The sequence below is a fragment of the Lagenorhynchus albirostris genome, chromosome 7, assembly GCF_949774975.1.
Source record: "Lagenorhynchus albirostris chromosome 7, mLagAlb1.1, whole genome shotgun sequence".
NCBI lineage: Eukaryota > Metazoa > Chordata > Mammalia > Artiodactyla > Delphinidae > Lagenorhynchus > Lagenorhynchus albirostris.
In genome coordinates, this window is record NC_083101.1 from 42210278 (window position 1) to 42234128 (window position 23851).

The following is a 23851-nucleotide window of genomic DNA, read 5'->3' on the forward strand; positions in this document are numbered from 1 at the left end:
CTAGTGTGGCTAATTTTCCTTGGCGAACCCATTTGAGGCAAGATTTTGAAGCACAGGGCCAAGGAATGTTTTACAGAGGGAGCCAAGCTTTGGTGGGCACCATCTGGCTAAGGAAAAATCGGCAGACTGCCACGGGGCCAATATGTGGCCTCTTTGACTGGAGGGTCTCTTTTTCATTCATTCAACAAATGTTTATTAAGAATCTATTGATACTACATCCCAGGCCCTGTTCTAGGTGCTGGGTTCAGGAGTGAACAAAATAGACAAAGATCTGCGTCATTATTGAGGTTTGCATAAGAAATCATCAAAGGGAGATGAGTGTAATGGGATAGATGATTATTTGATTTAAAAACATGGTAACAAAGAATGGGAAGGAAATCAATTGCCTCCGTCAACTACCTGATTAATTCTAAAACCCAATCCTCACCCTGCTAACTGCCTTCCAGGGCCCTCCTGAGATACCCACAGGTACAGCATGTTCCTATAATGTGGCATTTAAACTGGTTTAGGTTTTACAGCAATGAGGAGTAAAGCAGGTGGTGGAAAACGTTGCCAGCTGGGAATATGGGCGTGGAATTGCCAGATCTTGACCAGGAACTAAAATCCAGATTTCTGTGTGAATCATTTGATGTTTAAGTTCTGACAGCTAATTCAGTTTTTGCATTAGCACCGTTGAGTCTAAAGCAACCCTTCTGCAGCTCAGAGACCACCGAGTTTGCAGCCTTGGTCTTAGGCAGGAGAGTCCAGCATAGCCAGGGAGTCTTGGGGAACAGATGGCTCCAACTTGTAGTAACTCTGGGGCAGGAAGGAAGCTCCTATACTAGCTAAGTCATTGTTGACCATTTGGGTGCAAAAAGGATTTTGATCATGATTTTCGGTGATCTGATACCTCACTATCTGATTTTAGTACACATTAATTCATTTGCTTATTCTTTTCTGGCTGAAACATGGTCTACTCAGCTTAAAAATGGCTCCCATATGGCCCGTCTTGTAGAGCCTTCCAGTGCAGTGGAACTTTGATGGTCTTCACATTGTGAGGTACAATGCCGCCTGTGATAATGCTAACCTTGGATAAGCACAAAATAGGTACATTTGATTAGAGGCAGAGGATTACTTGTATGCATTACTAAAGGTGGTAATGGAAAGATGTCACTGAGGTATTCTGCTTCATCTACAATATCTGTTTGGTGGCTTTGCAGTGTGGGTATCTTCTCTTTCAGAAGAAAGTATTCTTTTTTTTTTTTTTTTTTTTTTTGCGGTATGCGGGCCTCTGACTGTCGTGGCCTCTCCCGTTGCGGAGCACAGGCTCCGGACACGCAGGCTCAGTGGCCATGGCTCACGGGCCCAGCCGCTCCGCAGCATGTGGGATCTTCCCAGACCGGGGCACGAACCCGTGTCCCTTGCATCGGCAGGCGGACTCTCAACCACTGCGCTACCAGGGAAGCCCAGAAGAAAGTATTCTTTTTTTCATGTTTTTCATCTTCAACATGATAAACCCTCTTTATTTCATCAAAAAATCATAATATTTCTGCTGATTTGAGAAATGTCCTCTAGGTGGCGCCATTTATAGCTCTCTGAGTCTCCCAGGGCCTGCTTGCCTGCCTTCCTCAAAAGCAAGGCCACTTTGTTCCTTGGCCAGCCTGCTGTGCCAGCAACCTCTGCCCAGAGCAGCTCTTTCCCAGCTCTTGTAGGATCTGCAATGTTTTAGGCTGACTTCTAATTGATCTTTCAGGTGACCATTGTGTGCCTACCCATACTCCTTCAGGTTGCTTTGCATGGTGGCTTGACTAACTGCTCCTTCTTCCAAACTCCTCTAGCAATTCATTCTCTATACTGTAGCTTAGCAGCCAGTGCTTCTCATTTCACATTGTTGTTTTATGCATGCAGACTGCCTGCCCAAATAGATTATTAAACCTTTAAGGGCTTTGTATGCCTCAGCCATCTGGCACAGTGCACTGCCTGGGACAGGCAGTCTGCGAGTGTGTTTGTGGTTGATGTAGGTTTTGTATTCTTGTGTTTATTCATCACTTACTATCCATTCTAGGCTAGGCACTCTTTTGGGTGCACTGAAAACAGTTATGAAAGACAAGGTCCCTGCTCTCAAGCAGCTCCTAATCTCAGGAAAGAGAGAGAGAGAGAGAGAGAGAGAGAGAGAGAGAGAAATAGACAATTACAGTGGTATTATAGTGGTGCAGTGCATGGTGTGAAGCAGCCATGCTAAGTGACTCTGGGAACAAGAGAAGTGCAGGCTTTTCCTTCCCCCCAAGCATCTTTTACAAGAGTGTGGCTGTGACCTTTACTCTCTTTGACCCTAGGATCACTCCTGGAGACTGAACTATGCCTTTGACTGTTTTTCTTTGCCAGTACCCAAAGGACAGGATGACATGACAGTGGAGGTAGGATGTCACAGAAGAGGTGATAGTCTTTCCATTTTCCTCTGGTGTTCACTGCTCCTAAGGTTTTGTGGTTTGCTTTTCAATTATCTAGTAATTGCCCTTGAATTCTCGAAATGGTTTATCATCTCACTGTCTGTTTGGGGGTGATTTGAAATTGCTGATTTCCTCTTAAGTGGTGTAGATACATATTTATCGAAAACCTATTCATTCCAAATGTCCCCTTTCCTGTGAAGTCTTCAGTTCACCTGAACAGAATGAATGATTCCTTCCTTTTTATACCTTTATATTTTACTTGTATCCCAACTTTAGTACAAATTGATTTCATTTTCTTTTATTATAGCTGTTCAGAGCCCTAAGACGTTAAGCCTATTGAGGGCAAGGACCGACCATATTTTATTCACCTTAGTGTCTCTCTTCTTGCATTTTCACCTTAGTTGTTTACATATGGTAGGCAATGAATAAGTTTGTTGATTTAATGAACTGGGACTTTGTAACATGATCCATGTTTAGTTGAATATTTAGCATATTTGCTTCTAGAACATGGTCAACAACTTCAGTAGTTTCTACATGGATTTTGTTCGTTTGACTTAGGTTGTATGAATATTTTCTTGGCAAATGCTTTCCAGATACATATGCAAAGGTTTCTGAGTAGATCTGGGCTCAGACTTGAAATTTTCCTGTTTCCGTATTGACACTCATATATGACTTTATCGCTGTAGAGTGTTGGTTTTCCTTACATCCTGATTTCTTCCCAATACTTGAAGGAACATCCTCCTACTGATTTGTCTAATCCATTCAAATATCTACCAAGTGCCAAGGAGTGTCCCTGATGCTAGGCATATAGGGGTGACAAAACAGACTTTTCTTGTTCTACAATGTGTTGAAAGAATTTAATTCCTTTCATCAAAAAGTAGGTCAGGGACTTCCCTGGTGGTCCAGTGGCTAAGACTCCACGCTCCTAATGCAGGGGGCCTGGTTTGATCCCTGGTCAGGGAACTAGATCCCACATGCCGCAACTAAGAGTTCACATGCTGCAACTAAAGATGCTGTGTGCCGCAACTAAGACCCAGTACAGACAAATATATAAATAAAAATAAAAATAAAAAAATATATTAGGTCAATTCAGTCAAAATGGAGTACCTGATAGCTTAATAGCATAGTTTGGGAGACATTTTCAAAAATCTCAGAGGATCCGTGGCAAGGAAACCAGACACTTATTTGAAGCGTTCTGTTATTTTTCTGATGTTTTGTATCTCTCTGCAATTCATGTATAGACATATTTGAGAGGATGCAAACTTATAATTAAGTTTTTCCCTTGAAGCCATTTAAAATTTTGGCATATTGAATTTCAGTCTTTAACTTCATTAGTCACTTAATTTTAAATTTTGATTTCACAGCGTTCACATAAAGGGGGTGAAGTTTGTCCTTTCTGCTTTCCTGGCCAAGGTGAAATTTAATTACAGTTGGCCCTCCTTATCCACAGGTTCTGCATCCTTGGATTCAACTAAGGGATAACTGCATTTTCTAGGCCAAATATCCTTTTAAAAGGGGAGCCTAAAATATAGATCTTATGTCTGGATGACTTGTTTGATCTGAGTCGTGGTGTGTGTGTGTGTGTGTGTGTGTGTGTGTGTGTGTGTGTGTGTGTGTGTGTGTGTGTCAAGGGGTGGAAGTAATGGCAAATGAAAGAAGGCAGTCGCACACCCATCATCCAGGAATCCTATGTGCATTCTTGACCTATAGCAATAGTAGAGTCATGCCCTCACTTTACATTCTGGATCAGGAGGTTGCACTAGAGACATCTCAGAGAAAACATAAAATGTGAAAAAGGGATTCCCTTCTTAAGATACAATTTACTCTGAAGACCTGAGCCTCCATTAAGGCAGAAAGCAGTATGAGTTTCACCTCTTGTAGCTATTAGATAAAATAAAACTTGAACGAGCAAGGAGTTCTTCTGGCCATTTATCAGACACATGTTACAACAAAATAAGCAGACAACATTTAAAGTAAACTGCCTCAATCGAAAGTGGAAAAACAAAATACTAGAATGGCATTTTGCTGGAGCGATCCTGGTTTTCCCATTTTCCTCTTTTATTCTTTCCATTTCTTTTATTTCACATTACTTTGCATTTTCCCAGAAGTCATAATTCCATCTCGGTCTAGAATGGTAAAGTCGATTACTTGTCTGTTAAACATCGTGTGCCTTTCCCAAAAACAAGAGGAGAGCTTGTACAAAAACAAAACAAAAACAACTTCAATGGCATGAAAAGTTGGAAGTTATCAGGAGACTCTTGGAAACTGGGCCGCTTCATTTTTCTGCTCAGGATTTAGATTTCTATCTCCAGTTACTTTGTGGCCAGTTTCTCCTGTTAAATCTCCCCCGTCCTCCCTCCGCGAGACAGTGACAGTTCCTTCTCTTCTCTAGTCACACTGCACGATTGAGTGTATCTTATTTGCTACGACATAACTGGGGTCAGAGGTGACGCGAGATACTTTCTAACCAAATGGCGTTTTAGAAATAGGAACGGGAAAGAACACCGAACTGGGCAAGAGCCGCCCGGCGGAGCTGATCCGCGCTGCCCCGGAGCCGGGGGCGGGAGCGCCGAGGCCGTCTTCGGGGGAGCCGGACAGGGTGTTCACGGCGCCGGCCAGTGCTGGGGGCTTACTGGGCCGAGATCCCCGCCTTTTCGGAGGAGCCGCGGCCGCGTTCCGGGGCCAGTGGGCAGCTGGCGGGCGGAGGCCGCCATATTCCCGCTTTACCACGCCCGGGCGGCCAACCGGCAGCTGCAGGTTGGCGGCGGCCCCGGCTGCGCCTCAGCGACCCGGCCCCGCCCCCTCCCGGGGGTGGCCGTGACCGCTGAGCCGGTGGGCCAGACCTAGGGCGCGGGAGCGGGAGCTGCGCTAGCGAGGGGAGAGCCGCACTTGGAGGCGCGCCGCGGCGGCTGCGAGCCCAGGAAAACCTTTCAGGAGGGGCCGGCGGCTCCGCCTCCCGCTCCCCTCCTCCCACGCCCATCCCCTCCCTCCTCCTCCTCCTCCTTCTGCCGCCGCCGCCGCCTCCCTCCCGGATCTGTGCTCCAGTTCAGAGAAAGAAGAAAATGTGTGTGTGTGGCGAGGGGGAGGGCGAGCACTGAGCAGCCGCTCCGCGGCAGGCAATCCGGGCCGGGGGTGGGCGTCTGGCGGAGGCGGAGGCGAAGGAGCGCGCGGCGGCCGGGCGGGCGGGCCGGCGAGTCGGGTTTGCGCGCGAGCCGGGCGGTGGGCGCGGGCAGGGCCGAGGGCGCCCGGGAGCCGTTGTCAGGCGGCGGCGAGGAGCGAGCGCGCCGGGCGCAGGGAACCGTCGGCGGTCGCTCGCTGCGGGGACGCCCCGGTGGATGTGCTCTCGCCGCCGGGCGCACGGCTTAGGGGAGCCGCGGCGGCGGCGGCGGCGGCGCGGGGGGCGAGGCGGGCCGCCCGTTCCCGGGGAAGGAGGCGCGGGCGTCTGAGCGAGGCCGGGCGCGGCGGCCTTCCCCAGTGCGCCCCCCGAGCCAGCGCCCGCGGCCGCCTCCCGCATCCGCCTCGCTCCTCCCGGCGGCTCGGGCCGCCAGCTCCCGCCGCACCCCCGGCCCACCTAGTGGCCCCTGCCCTGGCCGCGGCCGCCGCGGCGGTTCCCCGAGCTCATCCCGGACGCGCGCCCGGGCGGCGGGGGCTCGGCGGCCACCGCTGCCTCGGGGGAGCGAGGGCGGGAGGGTGTGTGTGCGCGCGTGTGAGCAGGGGGTGCCGGCGGGGCTGCAGCGGAGGCACTTTGGAAGAATGACTCTGGAGTCCATCATGGCGTGCTGCCTGAGCGAGGAGGCTAAGGAAGCCCGGCGGATCAACGACGAGATTGAGCGGCAGCTCCGCAGGGACAAGCGGGACGCCCGCCGGGAGCTCAAGCTGCTGCTGCTCGGTGAGTACAGCCGGAGCCGGCCGCCGCGGGCCCTCCCGCCGGACCTGCGCCCCCTACCCACCACCCTCAGCCCCCCGGGACCGTGGCCCCGGCCCCCGGCCGCCCGCGGCTCGCCCCTGCCCTCCCCGGGCGCGTCCCCGGCCCCTACCCGCACCCTCTTGGGCGCGCGCGCGCGTACACAGAGACGCGCGCGCGCGTAGAGGGGTCGGGGTTGCTCTGCTCAGGGCCTCGGCTTGTGCCTTTCGGTATCCCTAAGGGCTGTGCACTCGGGGGTGCGCATTTGTCTGCGGTGCTTCTGCAATTTGCTCAATGACACATTGCTTCGGGGAGAGGCGCGGGGGTGGGAAAGTGGGCAGGGGGGTTGAACTTCCAGTGTCGTGGCCGCGGCGCCCCGTGGGGTGGTGGAGTGGGGAGCTGTGCGTATGTGTGGCCCGAGGGTGGCGAGCGGAGCCACGTTGGGGGATGGCGTCCGGTGGGGTGGCCTGTGTGCATCCATTATCAGTGCTTTCCGGGGTCGGGAGCGAATGGTAGAACGGTGGGCTGACTCGCGACTGGGTTCTCCGAGGAGCGATGAGGAGGGAGCCGAGTGGTTGGCTCTCCGAAGAAAGCGGGCTTGTGTATTCGCGGGGCGGGGAGGCAAGCCCAAATGTGTCACACGAGTGCTGTTCTCTAACCACCAGACCACCAAAAGGAGGGACCCAGAAGAGTTTCTTAATGGTGACAGGCGTGTTTCTCCACCATTCCTTCCAGATAAAGATGAGGGATATGGGAGGGTTGTGCTGTATGGTTGTTGACAGCGATGGGTATCTTTTGTTTAATGAGGCAACCCAGATGTAGGCCTGAATTCACAATAGTTACCAGTACAGCCTCAATTACTCTCATGGAAGCAAATAGAAACCTTTTGTTTAAAGCGGACAGCATTTTAATATCTTTGGAATCTGGGCTAGAAGGAAAACGGGAAGTGAACAGCAAAAATTTCCCTTTAATCTCTACAAAATAACCCAACGTTCTGTCTTAACATTAAGTTAGCAAGAAAATGCCATTTCTGAACTAGGAATTTTATTGATTATTATCTCTGAGAGAATGTTCAGAATCAACGTTCAGGCCAGCGCGACATAACTCTGAGCTATTGTGGTAGGAAGAACAAACAGCTTTGCAGTAACAGGCCTGAAAAATGTCTGCACTCGTGTTCTGGATATTTGCGTGTATGATGAATAGACTTCTCAGACATTTCTGGAAGAAAATATTGTCAATTCTGATTTGAGAAGCATGCATTTTCTTTCTTATCTTGAACTTTCCATCTCCTGGTTCGAGGAACCAATTGCCTTTGGGACTGAACTGCTTATGTACTGGGTCATTTACAAGAAGGAACAAAATCCAGTGATTACAAATAGTTACAAATGGTTAACTCACATGCCCTGCTTAATGTCTTCATTTTGAAACCAGATTAGGTAAATGTGCACATGTTTATAAAGAACAGAAGGCAAACCCTGGATAAGAGGGGTGGACTTCAGGGAATGAAGCCAGGGAAGGGGAAAACTGCAATTGGAAAAAGAAGATCTTTTTATTTTTTGTTCTCATTTTGAGCTACTTCTAATGGCTGAAAAGGTGTAGTTGAATACTTTCTGAATTCTCAAGATTGAGAAGAAAATAGAGGGGGCAAGAGAAATGTATGGAGTTTAATGCATGATTAAGGGGAAAAGCGTGTGTTTTAGAGAGACTTAAGGATGTTTTTTTGTTTTCTTTTGCCCTGTGTACAGTCTTTATTTGTTTCTGTTTAGCTGTGAATAGGGCATTTGAGGTCTCTCAGGCCAACCCCATTGCCTGAAATGTGGCAGCTCTGGGTTCCTAGCAGCTGTGAGTTAGAGCTCAGGGGATTTGTCTGTCTGAGGGCCTAGGTTTGAATGTCTAGGAGGAGGACTTTGGGAGAAATGCCCGTAGATGGACACTTAATTACAGACTGGACTTAAGTAACATATTGTGCTTTTTTAAACAAACAAACAAACAAACATATTTTGCTTTAAAAAATGAACTGGGAGATAATTTTATGAGGAAAAAAATTAAAACAGTTTACTGCTAAAATGGTGGTGTGGAGAACTTTTTTTCTCCCCTTCTTATTAGATTTTCGAGTAGAATTAAATACAGCCCCACCCCAGCCCCCAAGTATGGCCTATTAGAAGTGGTAGAAAAATATGACATCAGTTTAACATCTACATTTATTAGCATTTTAAAACTATACAACTTTTTGTTAGAAACTCAATCCCTAGACATCATGTAAGATTTGCTACAGCTTCATGTTCTAGGTATGTTGCTTTTGTAACATAACTACTGCAGTACCTACACGATTTATATAGTCAGTGCCATATACTAATTGTAGATTTGTGTGTGTGCTTGTAATTTTTGAGTCCCGGAGAGAAGTGATGGTTGATTTGAACCAGGGAAGGTATTGGGGAGGGTTTCCTTCTGAGCAGTGCCTGATGATGTGCTGCTTTGATGCTGCTTTGCACTCAGTGTTCATTCATGTAAATGTTGCCCATCAAAAGGTTTACCAGTATTTTTAACTACTTTATTTAAACTGAGGAATCACCCTTATATTTAAATGCAATTCAGTGTAAAATTATTTTCAAAGTAAATTGTAGTTCAACGTGTGACACCATTTTAATGGATTTATTTGGCAGGGGCCCCTTGCAAAATATAAAATTAATTAGTTAATTTTATACTACGGAGAAATTAGAAAGAGAAAATAGTGGTTACCTGCCTAGATGAAAGTATGGCAGTAAAATTTGGGCTGCCTTGATACCTATCCAGCAATTATGCCGATATGTTCCAAATTCTACAGTACTTATACATTTTGATATTTATTGTTTTTAAAAAACGAACCCAGAAACCTACTACCATAAAATAGCATATTAAATTCTGAATTCTTGTTTTCTTTATTCATTTTCTAAATTCATTTATATAGTGTTTATTTTCTTAGACACCTCAAAGAAAACTGTTTGTTTTCTACATAGATACGCAAAGAGAATATTTTAAGTTTTTATATACTTCCTAGATGTAATGCACATTGTTTCCTTTAATTAATACTTACAAATATTAACTAATTATTTGGTGGTACATAGGTCACACTATTTAATATAATGTGTCTTTAAGTCTGTATAAAACAAGTGGCCTTGAATGCCTGCTTCCGGTCAAGGATATTCATGTTGAAATTTTCAGTTCCTTGAAGACACATTTTTTCCCCCCATTAACCTGTTCTTACTTTACATGTTTTAGAAATCTTTACTCTTCAGATCTTAGTCATCTGATAGAAAAATTTAGCAAACCTTTTTTTATTGATTGGATTCCACCTATTGAAGAGGCAAAGTTTAAGCCCGTTTTAGATGAAAGAATATATGTTCTTCCTCTTCTAACTGAATTACGTATGTGATGGGAGATTTTCTTTCTATTCTAGACTGGAAGCTTAGGAGAGTAGGGACTGAGGACTGATTCTATTATTGTTCACTATTAAATCCCAGCTTCTGGCACAATCTCTAATTCATAGAATGGTCTCAATAAGTATTTGCTGAGTAAGTAAACTTATTTGTAACCCTCCTAATAGAAATTGGGACCATAAAGCAATGAAGACATTATAGAGACATGGGGAAATGTAATGTTTTTATTCTGTGGCAGAGAAAATCATGATCTTTTAAAAAAATTATATGTAACTCTTTGAGCCAATTAAATACAAATGCATTCCAGGATAGGAAGTGTTAATGTAAGATGTTACATCACATACTGAACCATGTATTACAGTTCTGTGCTGGGTGCATTTGGGAATGATAACAGTCACACTTAAAATATGAAAGTTTACAGGAAAAAAAAAGAAACCATACCATGTCTTGATTATTTTTTTTGTATAGAAGCTAGTTTAACCCTCTCATCTTTTTTGCCATATACTTTTCCCCATGATACACTCAACAGAGTGAATTTTTAAATTCTCTAGAGTACAGGTGGGGAGCGAACAGATTTTTACAATTGACCTATATATAGTTACATGAGGAGAACCGCAACGATTAAATTTTAAGAATTGCAGAAAGAACGTTTTTAATTTGAGCGATGTACATTTGTACTGAAAACTGAACAGTTACAGAGCAGAAGACACCTGGAAGGCTGGAAGTGCTCTGACAGAGTTAGACTGTGTGGAGAGCTCATGCATGCAGGTCTCGGTAAAAGCACCCACCCCGTTACCCCTCTGTAGAGTTGCTAGGGGAAGGATGAGGATGTTGATGCCCGAATTAACCTAGAGGTTAGTGGCTCTCTAGGATGGCTCCTCAGAGCCGCAGAAGGAAAGCTTCCTTCTGAGCAGCCCTAATAACAGAAGCTCCCTGGAAATACCATAATACAGTGTTTATGAGGCTGCTTTAAGACCAGCTGGTTTTCTTTCTGCTACTTTTTTAGCTTTGCAAGTGTTGAATATGTTTCTAAATGTCAGGATTTGTTTGGATGTGTTTCCTTTTTTTCTTCATTTTATTTTTTTGGAAACAAAGTACTTATAGTTTGTATCTGAAGAGTGAAGTGGCAGCATCCCTCATAAAAACCAAAACTGTAGCTCTGACTATATAACAAGGCGTTCAGAGTAAGATTTTTGCATTGAACCACGTAGATTCATTGTCTAGATCTGCCATATAACTGTCAATCTCGTACTTGTACTTACGTATTGTTTCTTCTTATGGGAATTTTGGGCGCAAATTAAAACCCTACTGAACAGTGAAGTGATCCCGTATGTATCTGTTCACATATTTTTAGGTAGGCTTAGGAAGGAGAACCAGAAGAATAATTTAGTGGCCATTTTGTTTATTACAGATAAATTTTATAGCCTCTTTTTCATTAAAAAAAAATCAAACAACCTAGCTGTACCTTATAAGAGGTGGCTTATGTTCAATCTTCAGAGATGCCTATTAAATATAGTTATGATTTTTATTACAGATGAATTTTTAAGGACCTGAAACAGCTTCTGCAGTTGTGAGGCTGCGTGCTATGCTAAACTTAGCAGAAAAGAACACATTTTTCTTCATGATCCAGGCAAACTTACACTTGAAAAGAAATGAACGAGATTTGCCAAGGATGATTTTGATTCCAGCATTCATATTAGTTTTTCTTTTAGGTTATTAGTTCTTTTGGTATTAATGGAACTGTGGATTGGGTGTTGTAGAGGAAAAATAGGGACCTCAAAGGGTACATCTTGCAAGAGAGAGAAGCCATTTTAAGAAGGTTAGGATTGCTTTCTCACTGAGAAGGTGGAAAGAATGTGTTTTCTCCAGACTCTCTCTTTTGGGTTGAGGGAAATACAAGTATTTGTAGCAGCAAATTTAAAGTCTAATTTTCTGGTTGAAGGGGAGGGTAGTGACATTTTTTTTCAAAGGGAAACTTTTAAGCAATGTTAAGATCTCTGCAGAATTAATCCTAGGGAAGTGTGAAATAGCAGTAGAAGGTAAAATGTGTGATTGTTGGTAATTAAATCTGTGGCAATAACTGACTACAGTAAACAGTGAATGTTTTCTCTTGTTCTGCCGAATGGAGTAACATTAAAGAAAGAGCTATTCTCAGACCCAAACTCTATTTTATGTGAACAGCTGTTACTAATAAAATTATAGGAAGTTGTTCAACAATCACCTATGATTTGTTACCTTACTGATATGTAAAAAACCTGTCTGATTTCTCATCTAACATGTAGTAAAAAGGAAAAAAAGGACCTAAACATGCTGTTGCAAATGAGTTCATAAATCCTAGGTGGTCATGAATCTGGACTTTATTACAAACAAAATAAACATCCATATTGCATTGTTGAGAACCAAAGACTGAATTTGCTAAGTAGCTTCTGGGGTTGACCTTTATACCTAGCCATAATTTCTGAAATCAGTGCAGAATATTTTGTTAAGAGCCTCATGTTTCAATTTTAAGAACAAAATTAGTATTATTTAAAAGTAAAGTTATCAAGATATTTCAAATTCATTTATTCAGCAAACACTTGCCAGTTTTTGGAAAATAAATATTTCCTCTAACTTTTTTACCAGACATACCATAAGAAAGAACAGTTGTATATAGAATGCTGATCAAATGAACAAATATTAAGCACCTACTCTGTGTAAAATAATGTACGTGAGATACTCACTGTTTCTTATTTGCCAGCAGGAAAGACTACAAGCACTTTTCACAGTTCTGGTTGTTTTACAGTTGATGCCCTCAGCCTGACATGTCCTTCTGAGTATTATCCTTCCTGGTTTTGGCTTTTCTATTGGCTCTTAATACAAAGAAAAAGACAAAATAATCTGAAGGCCATTCTAGACGCTTTCCGGGGATTACACAACTGGGGAGAGCAGACGGTCTTGAGAACTTGAACTCCTGAGTGATATATATTATTTCCTTGGAGCAAGCATATCGTTTTTTGCCTTTAACTATGAGAAACTGTTAATGACCACTTGCCCTATGTTTCTAACTAAAGTGGAAGCTCCATGAGGGCAAAGATAGTGGCCGTTGTTTCTTTGTAGCTCAGCGAAGCACCTTGTCTTGCTCAGTTTACAATCATTCTGTTGTAACTGGGGACTCAGTAACTGGGGACTTGTGGGTGTAGGAGGCATCGCGGGGGCAGGGTGGGCAGCTGGGTTCCCAGAAGAAAGAGCAGTTGAAGGGAGTGAATTTAAATGTCTTGCTTTCTTCTAATGGGTATCATTGATTTGTTCTCCATTTACCACGCCTCTTTGTCATTTTGTGGGCCACTTGGGGCACAGTTAAAGAAATTCTGTTTTAAAGGCGAGGTCGTCTTTGTCTCCATGCCTGCTTCTCATTCATTGTCTCAGGAGAATGATTCAGTTGAACGTTCTCATAATTGTTTCGGGTTAAAAAGCCAATAGCAGTTTATCCAGCAGTTTGAATGGAAAACTGTTACACAAGTCCTTTGAAATTTGACAATTCTACACACCTTTATTACAGGATTAATCTTAGATTGTGAGCAGTTTGACTGCTTTGGAAGCAAATAGCTGTTTCAGGGAAGTGTGTGATGGATTGTGGTGCAGTCGGGAACCAGAATGTTAGTAATGCCACGGTATTTCTGCAGTTTCACAGAAGGGAGCAATAATTGATCCACAAATTAAAGAAAAACAGCTAGAGTGAGACTTTTTGGCTCTATTACAGGAAGTGAACAGTGATGTTTAGAAACATGTTCGTATTTCTGAGAGATGGCCTCATGTTTTTTCCCTTTGGAGAACTGAAATCATGAATTAATTGCCTCTTTCCAGAATTTGCCCCTCCCCCCCTTTTAAAATCACCATCACTTAGTAAAAAAATCGAAGTAGAATTTTTCTTTTGCTTCTTTTTTTACATTTTAAAAACTTTTTTCACCTTTTTCAGTTTTAGTGTTTGTTTTTTACATTTCCATTTGGGGAAGAGGCTGTGGGGTGACGGGTGGCGTTTTCCACCTATTTCCTGGTGACTGCAGCTGACCAGTGGTTTCTAGAGAGAAACGCTCCAGTGTCTCATCCACCCGTTGTTCAGTCTTCCAGCTTTTTGCTGCAGGTCCCCCACCCCGCAAAAAAAGACCCTTCTGTGGAATCCTACCCACCCGTTTATTCTCTCTCACAGCTTCCTTAACCAAATGCTAGGAGGGGTTCCTTAGATTCTCTGGTGTGTGCATTTCTTTAAGATTTAGGGAACTTCCAAGTTGGTTCTTCTTTCAAACATCATGTGGTGGTGAGCTGGTGAGAGGGGAAGTTGGGTGCTTGAATGCGTTAAAAGAAAGACACTTGAGAATGTGCTTTGAGGAGGTGATTAACTTTTTATAGTAACACCCTGGTCTGCAAAACAGAATACATTGTAATCAAACAAAATGTAAAATTCTCCTTTTCCAGAGGATGGGGACTTGAGATTGGTGCATGGTTACCGGCAGAAAGCTAGCGAGCCTGTGCTGGGTAATCTATCACAGGGCACTGGGTTTCAAAATAGGATGCAGTGCGTGTACTAGAAAGGGAGAAGGTGCTGTGCGCCTGTGTTGGGCAATAGCGCATCTTCCTCATTTGATGATTTGAACATCCTCACCCCACTTAACTTGAGAGCTTTAAAGCATCTTTTTCTAATTGTGTTTCTATCCCAGACAGTCAGGGAGGGTGGCATTAGCAGCAGCTTTTGCTTGCTTTATACCCAGTCAGTCTGAGAGGGTTCTTTGGTTAGTTTATTTTTTAAGGTAAAGACACAATGATACGTTCTTGCCACGAGAATTGATATTTTAGGAACTGCACCTTTCAGAACTCCTTCATTATATTACAGGTTCTTTCCGCAGATGGCAAATGCAATTTTCTTATTGTCCTAAAGAGCTGACCCATTTCCTGTGACTTGTTCTAATAATACAGGATGACTTTAATTCTTGTTCCTGGTTTGCCCTTAAAAGAATGGCAGGGTACTTGTTAAGAGTTTAAGTCTCTTTTCTCTCTAACTCTTGTGATATATTTTTGGAAATCAGTAGATCATGCAAAAACAACGGCACACTGGCTGTGTGAGAGTTTGAGCAGGCTGGGACATACTCCTGTGGCTCTGCATGTTGGTGTAGCTGTGAGTATCTTTTCTAAAGCCTGTAACGGAAAGGCAGTCGGGTACTCCTGCCCTGCCTCCTGCGACTAACCCACGGGTGTTTTCGCTCCTTTGTTCCTTTACTGTTTCTATAGAAACCCGTAGAATGAAGAGACTGGACCAAATCTAAAGGGCTGTCTGAACTTTGAAACTTCCTCTGCGACGTTGCCATCTCAGCCAGTTTCCAGCCGCTGTCAGCCCTGGACAAGGGGCCTGAGCCTCAGCCTCTCCAGGAGTGATGGGCTACGTTGGGGGGGCTCGGCCAGGTCTGGTGGGCTCCTCCTGGCCGCCCTCGCTCTCCGCTCTTTCCCCCGCAGGCAGGCGGCTCGGAGAGCGCTGGGCGAGAGCCCTGAGGAGGGTGAGCAAGTGTGCCCAGAGCCGCCCCGCCTGCCGCCCGGCACGCGGCTGATAGTCTCACTGCCTTCGCGGGGGAATGGTATCAGAAGCCTCCTGTCATATCAGCGTGGGTCTCTTGCTTCCTGCGGGAAGGACGACATCCTAGGAGACACGGAGGTGGAGCCTACGAGGCGCAGTGTTCCTCAGCTGCCCTGCGCAGGCCTGGGTGTGTGTTCTTAGTCTCCCTCAGGCAGCTGCCTTTGACTCACCCCTCCTCCTTCTTATTCTTCTTCATTGGGCCTTAACCAGTGCTTTTCACTAGCCTGCAAGCTGCTCAAGCGCATTTCTGCCCTTTTCAGGGAGAGCAGGTTGGCCCTTTGAGCCTGGGCACGGCGAGTGCCTCACACACCTTGGTGGAGCACTTTGGGGGCTGCTTTGTATTTGGAGCCAGTCCGTCCCTTTTCCATGGCCTTCCAGGAAAGATTTGGAATTAACCCTTAGATGGACCACTTGTGTCCATTTCTTCTTCCATTACTGTGCTCATTTTTTTTCCCTTGGGGCTTTAACTTTTTAAATTAATTAATTAATTTATTGGCTGCGTTGGGTCTTCGTTGCTGCGCGCGGGCTTTCTCTAGTTGCGGCGAGCGGGGGCTACTCTTTGTTGCGGTGCGTGGGCTTCTCATTGCGGTGGCTTCTCTTGCTGCGGAGCACGGGCTCCAGGCACGTGGGCTCTGTCTTTGTGGCTCACGGGCTTAGTTGCTCCGTGACATGCGGGATCTTCCCGGACCAGGGATCGAACCCATGTCCCCTGCATTGGCAAGCGGATTCTTAACCACTGCGCCACCAGGGAAGTCCCAGGGTTTTAACTGAAACCAGAAGAACAGATTAAGGGTGGACACATTCATAATATGAAGTAAGGAGTTTTCATACTTGATTGTTCTAAAAAACATTTATAATATATACATATAAATTGCTGTGACCTAGGAACGGCCCTTAGTTGTCATGACCATGGTCGGAGAAATTTTAAGAAAGCAGCTTCCTGTGTCCCTTGTCTGCATTCTGGAGAAAGGGCTCTATGACCACAGAAGGAACAGCTAGACTTTCATCCTGGCTCTGGAGAAACATTGTTACAGAGCCCAGTTCCACTGGAAGTGCCAGGCAGGCGTTTGGCGTTCCTTGACCCCTACTTTCCTTCTGGCCCATGGCCTTCTCATTATCTTATCAGCTCCAGGCTGGCTTACCTTGATTTCAGATTTGGAGTTGGACAGGTGCAGGGGAAAAGGAGAACAGTTGCAGGTGACAGAGGGTGATGGGGGATCTTGAGGGGCTTGGCAGGGCACAGCGTGTTGCTCCTTGTAGGGGTGGTGCACCGTGTGTTCCCTAAGCTCTGGAGGGAAGGAAGGAGAGCAGAGGAGAGGTGCCCTGTGCTGTGCGTTGACTTGGCCGCATTGATCAGGAAGAGCCCAGCCAATGCAGCTTCCTCTTGGCAGCTCCACTGCCCAACCCGGTTCTTCATCGTTGTCACATCTACCGTGCCCTTCCTCTCCCAGATGCTGGGTTGGGAGGTGAGCATGTGTAGAAGACTGGGTTTTATGGGAGGCGTTTTTGTTGCATGCACTCTACGGGTCCTCCCAGAGGTGGTTAGATAGCCTAAAGCACAGAGCTCAAGGCAAGCTGTGTCCTGAGGAAAACCATTCACACTTTAAAAAGAAAATTTACAACCATGCTCTTCCAGGTGTCCCCCCCCTCCACCCCGTTAGCTGTTTAAGGTGATAGAAATGCATCTATTACTGTATTGAGAACTCTGCTAATCTGGTGATGGGTTATTAGGATGTCTCTTGCCCAGGAAATCTCCTTTTATGTGGCATGCTTCTCCTACAGTAGAGTGCCTTCTCAGTTGCCCGAGGCAGTGAGTAGATAAATGGTATCATGAGATATTCTTGCCAAGGGGATTCTTACTCAGGTGGAGCCATGTAATATAGAAGTTGTTTGTAATTTTTAGCTGAAAAATGCACCTGTGTGTTGGTTGTGTTCTCTTAGGAGCTGTTCACATTCTGGGCTATAACATTCCAGGTCCCCGGAGCAGATTATTCAAGGTCCCTAAAGCCTATTTACGACCAGCATTCAAATGGGCTTCATTTGTCCATGATAGAATTAAGAGGACTTCTTGATTCAAAATGTAGGCAAATATATTTTGAATACTTTGAATAATTTTGAATAATTCGAGAGCAGAGCTAATGAGTGCTGAAACAAAAGATACTTGAAATCAGCCTCTATTTTTATTACCAGTCACTTCCTGGTGTATTAGGAACTAATGAATTACCATAGTACTGGCTCCTCTTGGAGCCAAACTTGGACCAGACATGGATTCTAGAGATGGAAGGGCCTTGATGGGTTCAAGGACTAATGATGGGTTCAAGGACTAATGAATGGCTCCTCTTGGAGCCAAACTTGGACCAGACATGGATTCTAGAGATGGAAGGGCCTTGATGGGTTCAAGGACTAATGAATGGGATGTCCTCCGAACATCCTGGTATCTCCTGTTACGTGTTGGGTCACCATCTAAGATGTTATCTGAAGCATATTAGAAATGACTAAAAAATTTGGGGCAGATGTCAACTCTTGTAATGAGGAGTCCCATAAGTTTCCCATCTTCTGGTTGGAGAAGATACCTGTATGTTGCTTGATCAGTTTAAGAAAAATAATTTGTATTTCCCCATCCATACAATTCTTGACAAAGGATTCCATTTTAATGGCGGAAATCATGACTTCATTAATATTTCTTTAGGGAAATCTTGACTCCTAATATATTTTCATCAGAGTCACCAGATAGGTCCTTTGAGAAACACATTTTCTGTAGTCCTTTCCGCTCCAGACCATGCTTATTATGGGAAGAGGGATTCTTGTCTAGGGTTTTTCTAAATCCCTAGGGTCTGTCTGTGAATTGCTACTCAATTACAATGTATCCTTCCCAGAATTCATTAATGCATTGTGCATCCCTAGTACTGAATCACAAGGTCACACGATGATTTGTCTTGTTAAAAATATTCTTTCTTTGTATTATATATCTTCAAGCAGTATGCTACTGCCTGAACTTAGATTGTTTTTTATTCTCTTTTTGGAATCAAATAAAGAAGAACACTTGAGATATGTATCCTCTGATGGTATGGTTGCTTTCTAAAATAGTTTAAAAAGTGTAGTAATGAGACAGACTGTTGTACTGAATAGACAAAGTTTGAGTCAAGAAGTGTTTATTTTCTTCCACTTAAGAATTTTCTTACATTGTTAAGAAATACATTATATTGTTTTCATGGCCTTTGAAATGACAGCCCATGTTAATAATATTATTTTTTGTTTTATTTTTCAGTGATTTTGTAATTTTATGAATAATGCAGTTTTTTAGACAACATATGAAAAAAAATGTTTGAAAATGTATCCATAAGTTTATCCAGGATGTACCGATCTAAGAAACGTGATTTTTTTGTTTATTCCTTTCTAGTCTGCTTTCTTTTTATGTTTCTTGCATGGATGTAATCATACTGTACAATTTAACATTATGTTGTAAGCATTTTCTATGTGGTTATATAAGCTTAATATTTGGAATTATATAATATTCTGTTAGAGGAGATATATTAATTTGCTTGCTTACTTTTTTTTTTTTTTTGGCGGCATTTAGCTTTCTCCCAGTGTTGCCATTTTCTTTTCTTTTTTTTGAATTTTATTTTTTTATATAGCAGGTTCTAATTAGTTATCTATTTTATACATATTAGTGTATATATGTTCCATTTTCAGAATAATGCTGTGATGAAGTTCTTGGCATAGATAGCAATTTTTTTTAAAACACACTCACACACTTTTGTTAGATGAAGTGTTACTTCTAAGTTAGAGGATATGAAAAATTTTATAGCTCTTGATTACACACAACCTAAACATATTCTGAAATGATTGTATACAGTTTGCAACATTGTATTATTATAAGATTATCAGTAAATTAGTAGGCAAAAAAGGTACATAATTAAAACATTTGCACTTATTTGATCACTAGTAAGAATGACCATTTTCCCATATGTTTGTTTCTAGTTGAATTTCTTATTTTGTAAGTTGTCTCTTCATTTCCTTTGCCTATTAGTGAGCTCCGAACACACAGATGAAATTAGCCTTTTTCATATTTACTTCAAATAACTTAACCCTCGTCTGTTGTTTTTCTTTTTCTTTGTTTTGTATTATTTAATACAGAAGTTTTTAATTACTTTGAAGCCAAATCTGTTGATCTTTTGCTGTTCTTTTTTAAAACAATCTTAATTCGGTTTAGATACTCCCTGAAAGCCAGATTTACTGTTCCTGTCATGGGTGAAACTAGATTGAATGTAATGTTTACACATCACTGTTGTGTGATTCTTTTTCTTTCAAAGTGAAAATAAAATGCATACACATATAAATTCACACTATCCCAGATTATACAACATAAGCTGTTCTGTATGTAATTGGCTTTTCTCATCCAGTAATATGTAATGGATATCTTGCCATGTAATATAAATCCTTTGCATCACAGCTATGGCTTTTTAGTGTTGCAGTGTATTTTTTTGTCATCGTTCCAGTGTATTAGGAATCATACAGTGATGTGCTGCAGCTAGCTTGCACCTGCTCATAAAAGCCAGTTCTGTACATTTCTTCTCAACTCAGCATTCACTGAGTTCATTTTGGTAGCTTGAAATTAGCCATGATGGGAGTACTCATGCTGCAAAAATTGGCTGATATTACGAATACGAGCTCCCCCCACCCCCGCCCCTGCAGAACTAGTTGTTAAAGATTTGCCAGCACACTACCATTTATATATACCTGACCCTGTTGATATGTATCTCGTTTGAGTCCGTTAAATTTCTTTAATCATCAGTGCTCTAGAAAATACTGTAGGGGATCGATCTTTGTACATTTATATATTCAGATAAGTTCCTCAGAGTTGGATCATCAGCCCAATGATAGCCTTATTTAAAATTTTGATACACATCACCACCCTGACTTTCAGAAAGGTGGTATTGGTTTATTTCCCACCTCTAGCTTATGTAGTAACTGTTTTGGCACATTTTAGTATCATTAGAATTTTGGTAATCTGATGGGCTATAAAAGAAAAACCTTGTGTTTATTTGCATTGTATTGAATTAATTTCTATTATAAAGTCTTCATTTTCTTTTCTAAACTGCCTATTTACAAAAATAACAAATGCCTCAATTTATTATTTAGTTTAGGTTTCAGGTTTACTTTAGGTTTAGTTAGTTTTTTAGATCACTTTTAGTTTCAACTTTAATGACTGAGGTATTTCTAGAAAATTGACCTTTTTATCTATGGAAGAATGGAGTGTCCTAGGATGAACATCTCCAAGGGAAGAAGAAAAAATAGAACTGATAAGGTTATATGACATGTTTAGCTACGTGCAAAATTGTACTGCAACACGAAAGCTTTTACTTGTAATGAAGTCCAGTTTATATATTTTTTCTTTTGTTGCTTATGTTTTTGGTGTCACATATAAGAAACTGTTGCTAAATCCAAGGTCACATAGATTTACCTCCATGTTTTCTTCTAAGAGTTGTGTAGTTTTAGGTTTTACATTTAGGTCTTTGATCCACGTTAAGTTGATTTTTGTATATGGTGTGAAGTAGGGTTCCGATTTCATTCGTTTGCAAGTGGATATGTAGTTGTTGCAGCGCCATTTGTTGAAAAGACATTCATTTTCCTTTGTGTGGTCTTGGTACCCTTATTATTTTATTTTTTCCTTATCTTTATTACTTTCTTGCAATTTGTCTAGGTTTATTTAGTTGTACTATAAAAATTTTCTTGAAATAAAATTCTTAGATTATTTATTTTAACATTTTCTTGATTTAAATGAGAAGTGTTTAAAACTTTGAATTTTTCAACTTGTTACTACCTAGTGTTCATATCATTCTTTTACAGACACTATAAAATTATGATTTTTATTTTTATCTTTGAGCCAGGATTGTTTAAGACAGTTTAAAATTTTCCAAGTGGTTGTGATTTTTTTCAACCTTTGTTATTCCTTGTCTTACATCATTTTGATAGGAGAATGTGGTCTGTATTGTTTTTACTTTTTGGAATTTATTGTAGCCCAATATATAGTCAGGTTTTTTTCTATGGATACATAAAATATATACATGTATATATAATAAAAGAAACAGGTTGTTATTTAATTTTACTGCTTATATTTGGCTTCATTTCTCCATTCTTTTCCTTGTGTGATTTGTTCAAGTTTCTTGTCGGCAGCACTGATTTGGCAGTGCTTGGCATATAAATGTCAAACGGCAATAAGTAGGTTTTGAATGACTGAGTGCCTGCTGTATGTATTTGATGTTCTGATTTCATTTCTAAGTTCTTCAATATTATTTTTTCTCCTTATTTCCCCTTTTAGCTCTGACAATTTCTTTCTACCTTATTTTATTTTTTTAATATCCTATTTCAAACAGTCCACGTTTCCTGAAATTTTCTTGATAATACAGAGCAGCTACACTCTATTTTTTTCTTCTGTTTCCTAGAGTATATCTTCCAGAGTGTTCTCTTCATTTTCCTTCTGCATGTTCTGTGCCTTGTCTTCATTGTTTCTTAAGAATGCTCCGAATTTTGTCTGGCCCCACTGTTTGTCCAAAAATAGTGTGGGTGGAATCTCATTGACTTCCTTCCCTATTTGTCTTGGGTCTGTGTGTGTCTTTCTCTTAGCACTTAAGCTGGTGGGCTGGGCGATGATAGTATATATTCTATTTTTAGCCATTCAGTTGTTGGAGTAGAGTGGTGGTAAGGCTCTGTGGCGGTGGGCAGCTTCAGACTGTGGGCTTTGACTCTTCTTAATTTTGTCGTATTTTACAACCAGTTCCATTTTTCTTTTCTGTTTGCATGTGCCAGCCATTTTGATGAGAAATTGTTCTCATTTGGTGAGAAATGATGCTTTGCTGTTTGTGGGATTTTCGTTCTGTGCACCTGTTGGGTATATTTCTCTGTATTCTTAGACCACTTTGCACAGCAGACCCGCTTTCCACCCTCAGCACTGCCAGGTCAGAGGGAGACACTGGGATTCCCTTGGCTGTACAGTGTCTCTTTAGCCCCTCTTCTGCTAGTAGAAGTGAGTTCCAGCAGGATGTTACTTATTCCTCCAAGTTGGGGGATACCAGGAAGTCTTTCAGGACCTTGGATACTAGCTTCCCTCAGCACTGCACTATTTTACCAGCAGAAGAGCTATGCAGGTTCTCTCTCTTTGATCTGTTTGCATTGCTTCTGGTTGATAAGTCCTTTGCTATTATTAGCGAAGATGAGGTCTCCTCTCTACTTTTTTTTCTTTTTGTACATTTTGAGGGATAGAAAGGAAGTTGCTTTTTGGAGCACTTTGCCTTCTTTCCAGGAAGTGTGCTTTATGAGTCTTGATGACTGTAATTAACACACGTGAAGTCTTTCATAGAGAGTTATAATTATAGCATCTTTTATATGCTTTGAAGTCCAAGCTTGCAGCCCGTGCTTCAGTCACCTCTGTAACATCCCCCAATTTATTGTTATTTTGTTCCCCTCTATGTTCAGTGGTAGGAACATCATCCCCTAAGAGGAATTAATTCTCTTTGGTCATCTGTGTTGTTTAGAAAATGTTTGTATACTGAGCTGAAACCTATCCTGAAACTGGTTTCAGGTCCATCCCTTGGGGACACTGGGACTCTGGAATCCCCTGGAACACATCTACTTTTCCAAATAATCGGAGTTATCCTCATGACACTCCTGGAGTTTGCTTTCTTTGTGTTTAACTGAGTTCTATCATTTCTCATAAGGCAGGAATAACATGTGAGGGTGGAATCCACATTTGTTTTCTAGTTGTTTTCTTCTTTAAAAAAAAAAAACAAACCAAAATGGAAGCTAACACTGGAGATATGTTTTTATGAAGTCAGAGGAGGTAATATTTCTGTATCTTTTCCTGAACTGAGATACATGTGACTTCAGAAATCTTTGCCTTTTATCTAAACAAATCATCCCAAGAAATGTAGCAGTTTTGCGTACAGAGAGCTTCTGTAACTTTCCTCCGCCGGTACCTTGATGCCTCTTATTTATTTTTTTCAGTACAGTACTACATTGCTAGCCCTGTTTTTGACCTGTGGTATTCTGTGATCTGCATACAGTCCTCTGCATTTTTGCATTTATTATATATTTGCATAAGGTTTTCTTTTTTTCCCCCCAACTGCTGAGAGTACTTATTCCTATTGAATTTCATCCTGATTCTGTTGGGAATGTCTTTCCAAGGTCAAGATCATTTCAGCTTTTTTTCCGACTTCTAGTATTTCTAATCCTTCCCAGTTCATCCTCGGAGGAAAGTAGATGAACTCATCACAATTAAGATTTATTAAGAATTATATTAAGACAAGTGTTTTTGTTAATACTGTCAATAAAGACGTGGAAGGTATTAGATTTCAGATCAGATCCCCACAGTCCGTCACTCAATATGAATCTACAGTTGATTTGGTTATTAACTACCTTGTTGTTTACATATGTAATAGAACCCAAAATATACTATTTGAATTTGACCTCAGTATTTAATTTGTGTTGGTATAAAAGGGAA

General features: G+C 42.3%; 1 protein-coding gene across 1 annotated transcript in view; it reads left to right on the forward strand.

The window, feature by feature from the left end:
- Positions 1–5840: 5840 nt before the first annotated feature.
- Positions 5841–23851, forward strand: part of GNAQ (G protein subunit alpha q) — a 292088-nt gene continuing 274077 nt past the window's right edge. The window contains exon 1 of the mRNA XM_060154953.1: positions 5841–6318. Within this exon, the coding sequence (XP_060010936.1) occupies positions 6183–6318 (136 nt within the window). The 5' untranslated portion in view covers positions 5841–6182. The remainder of the gene's footprint in view (positions 6319–23851) is intronic.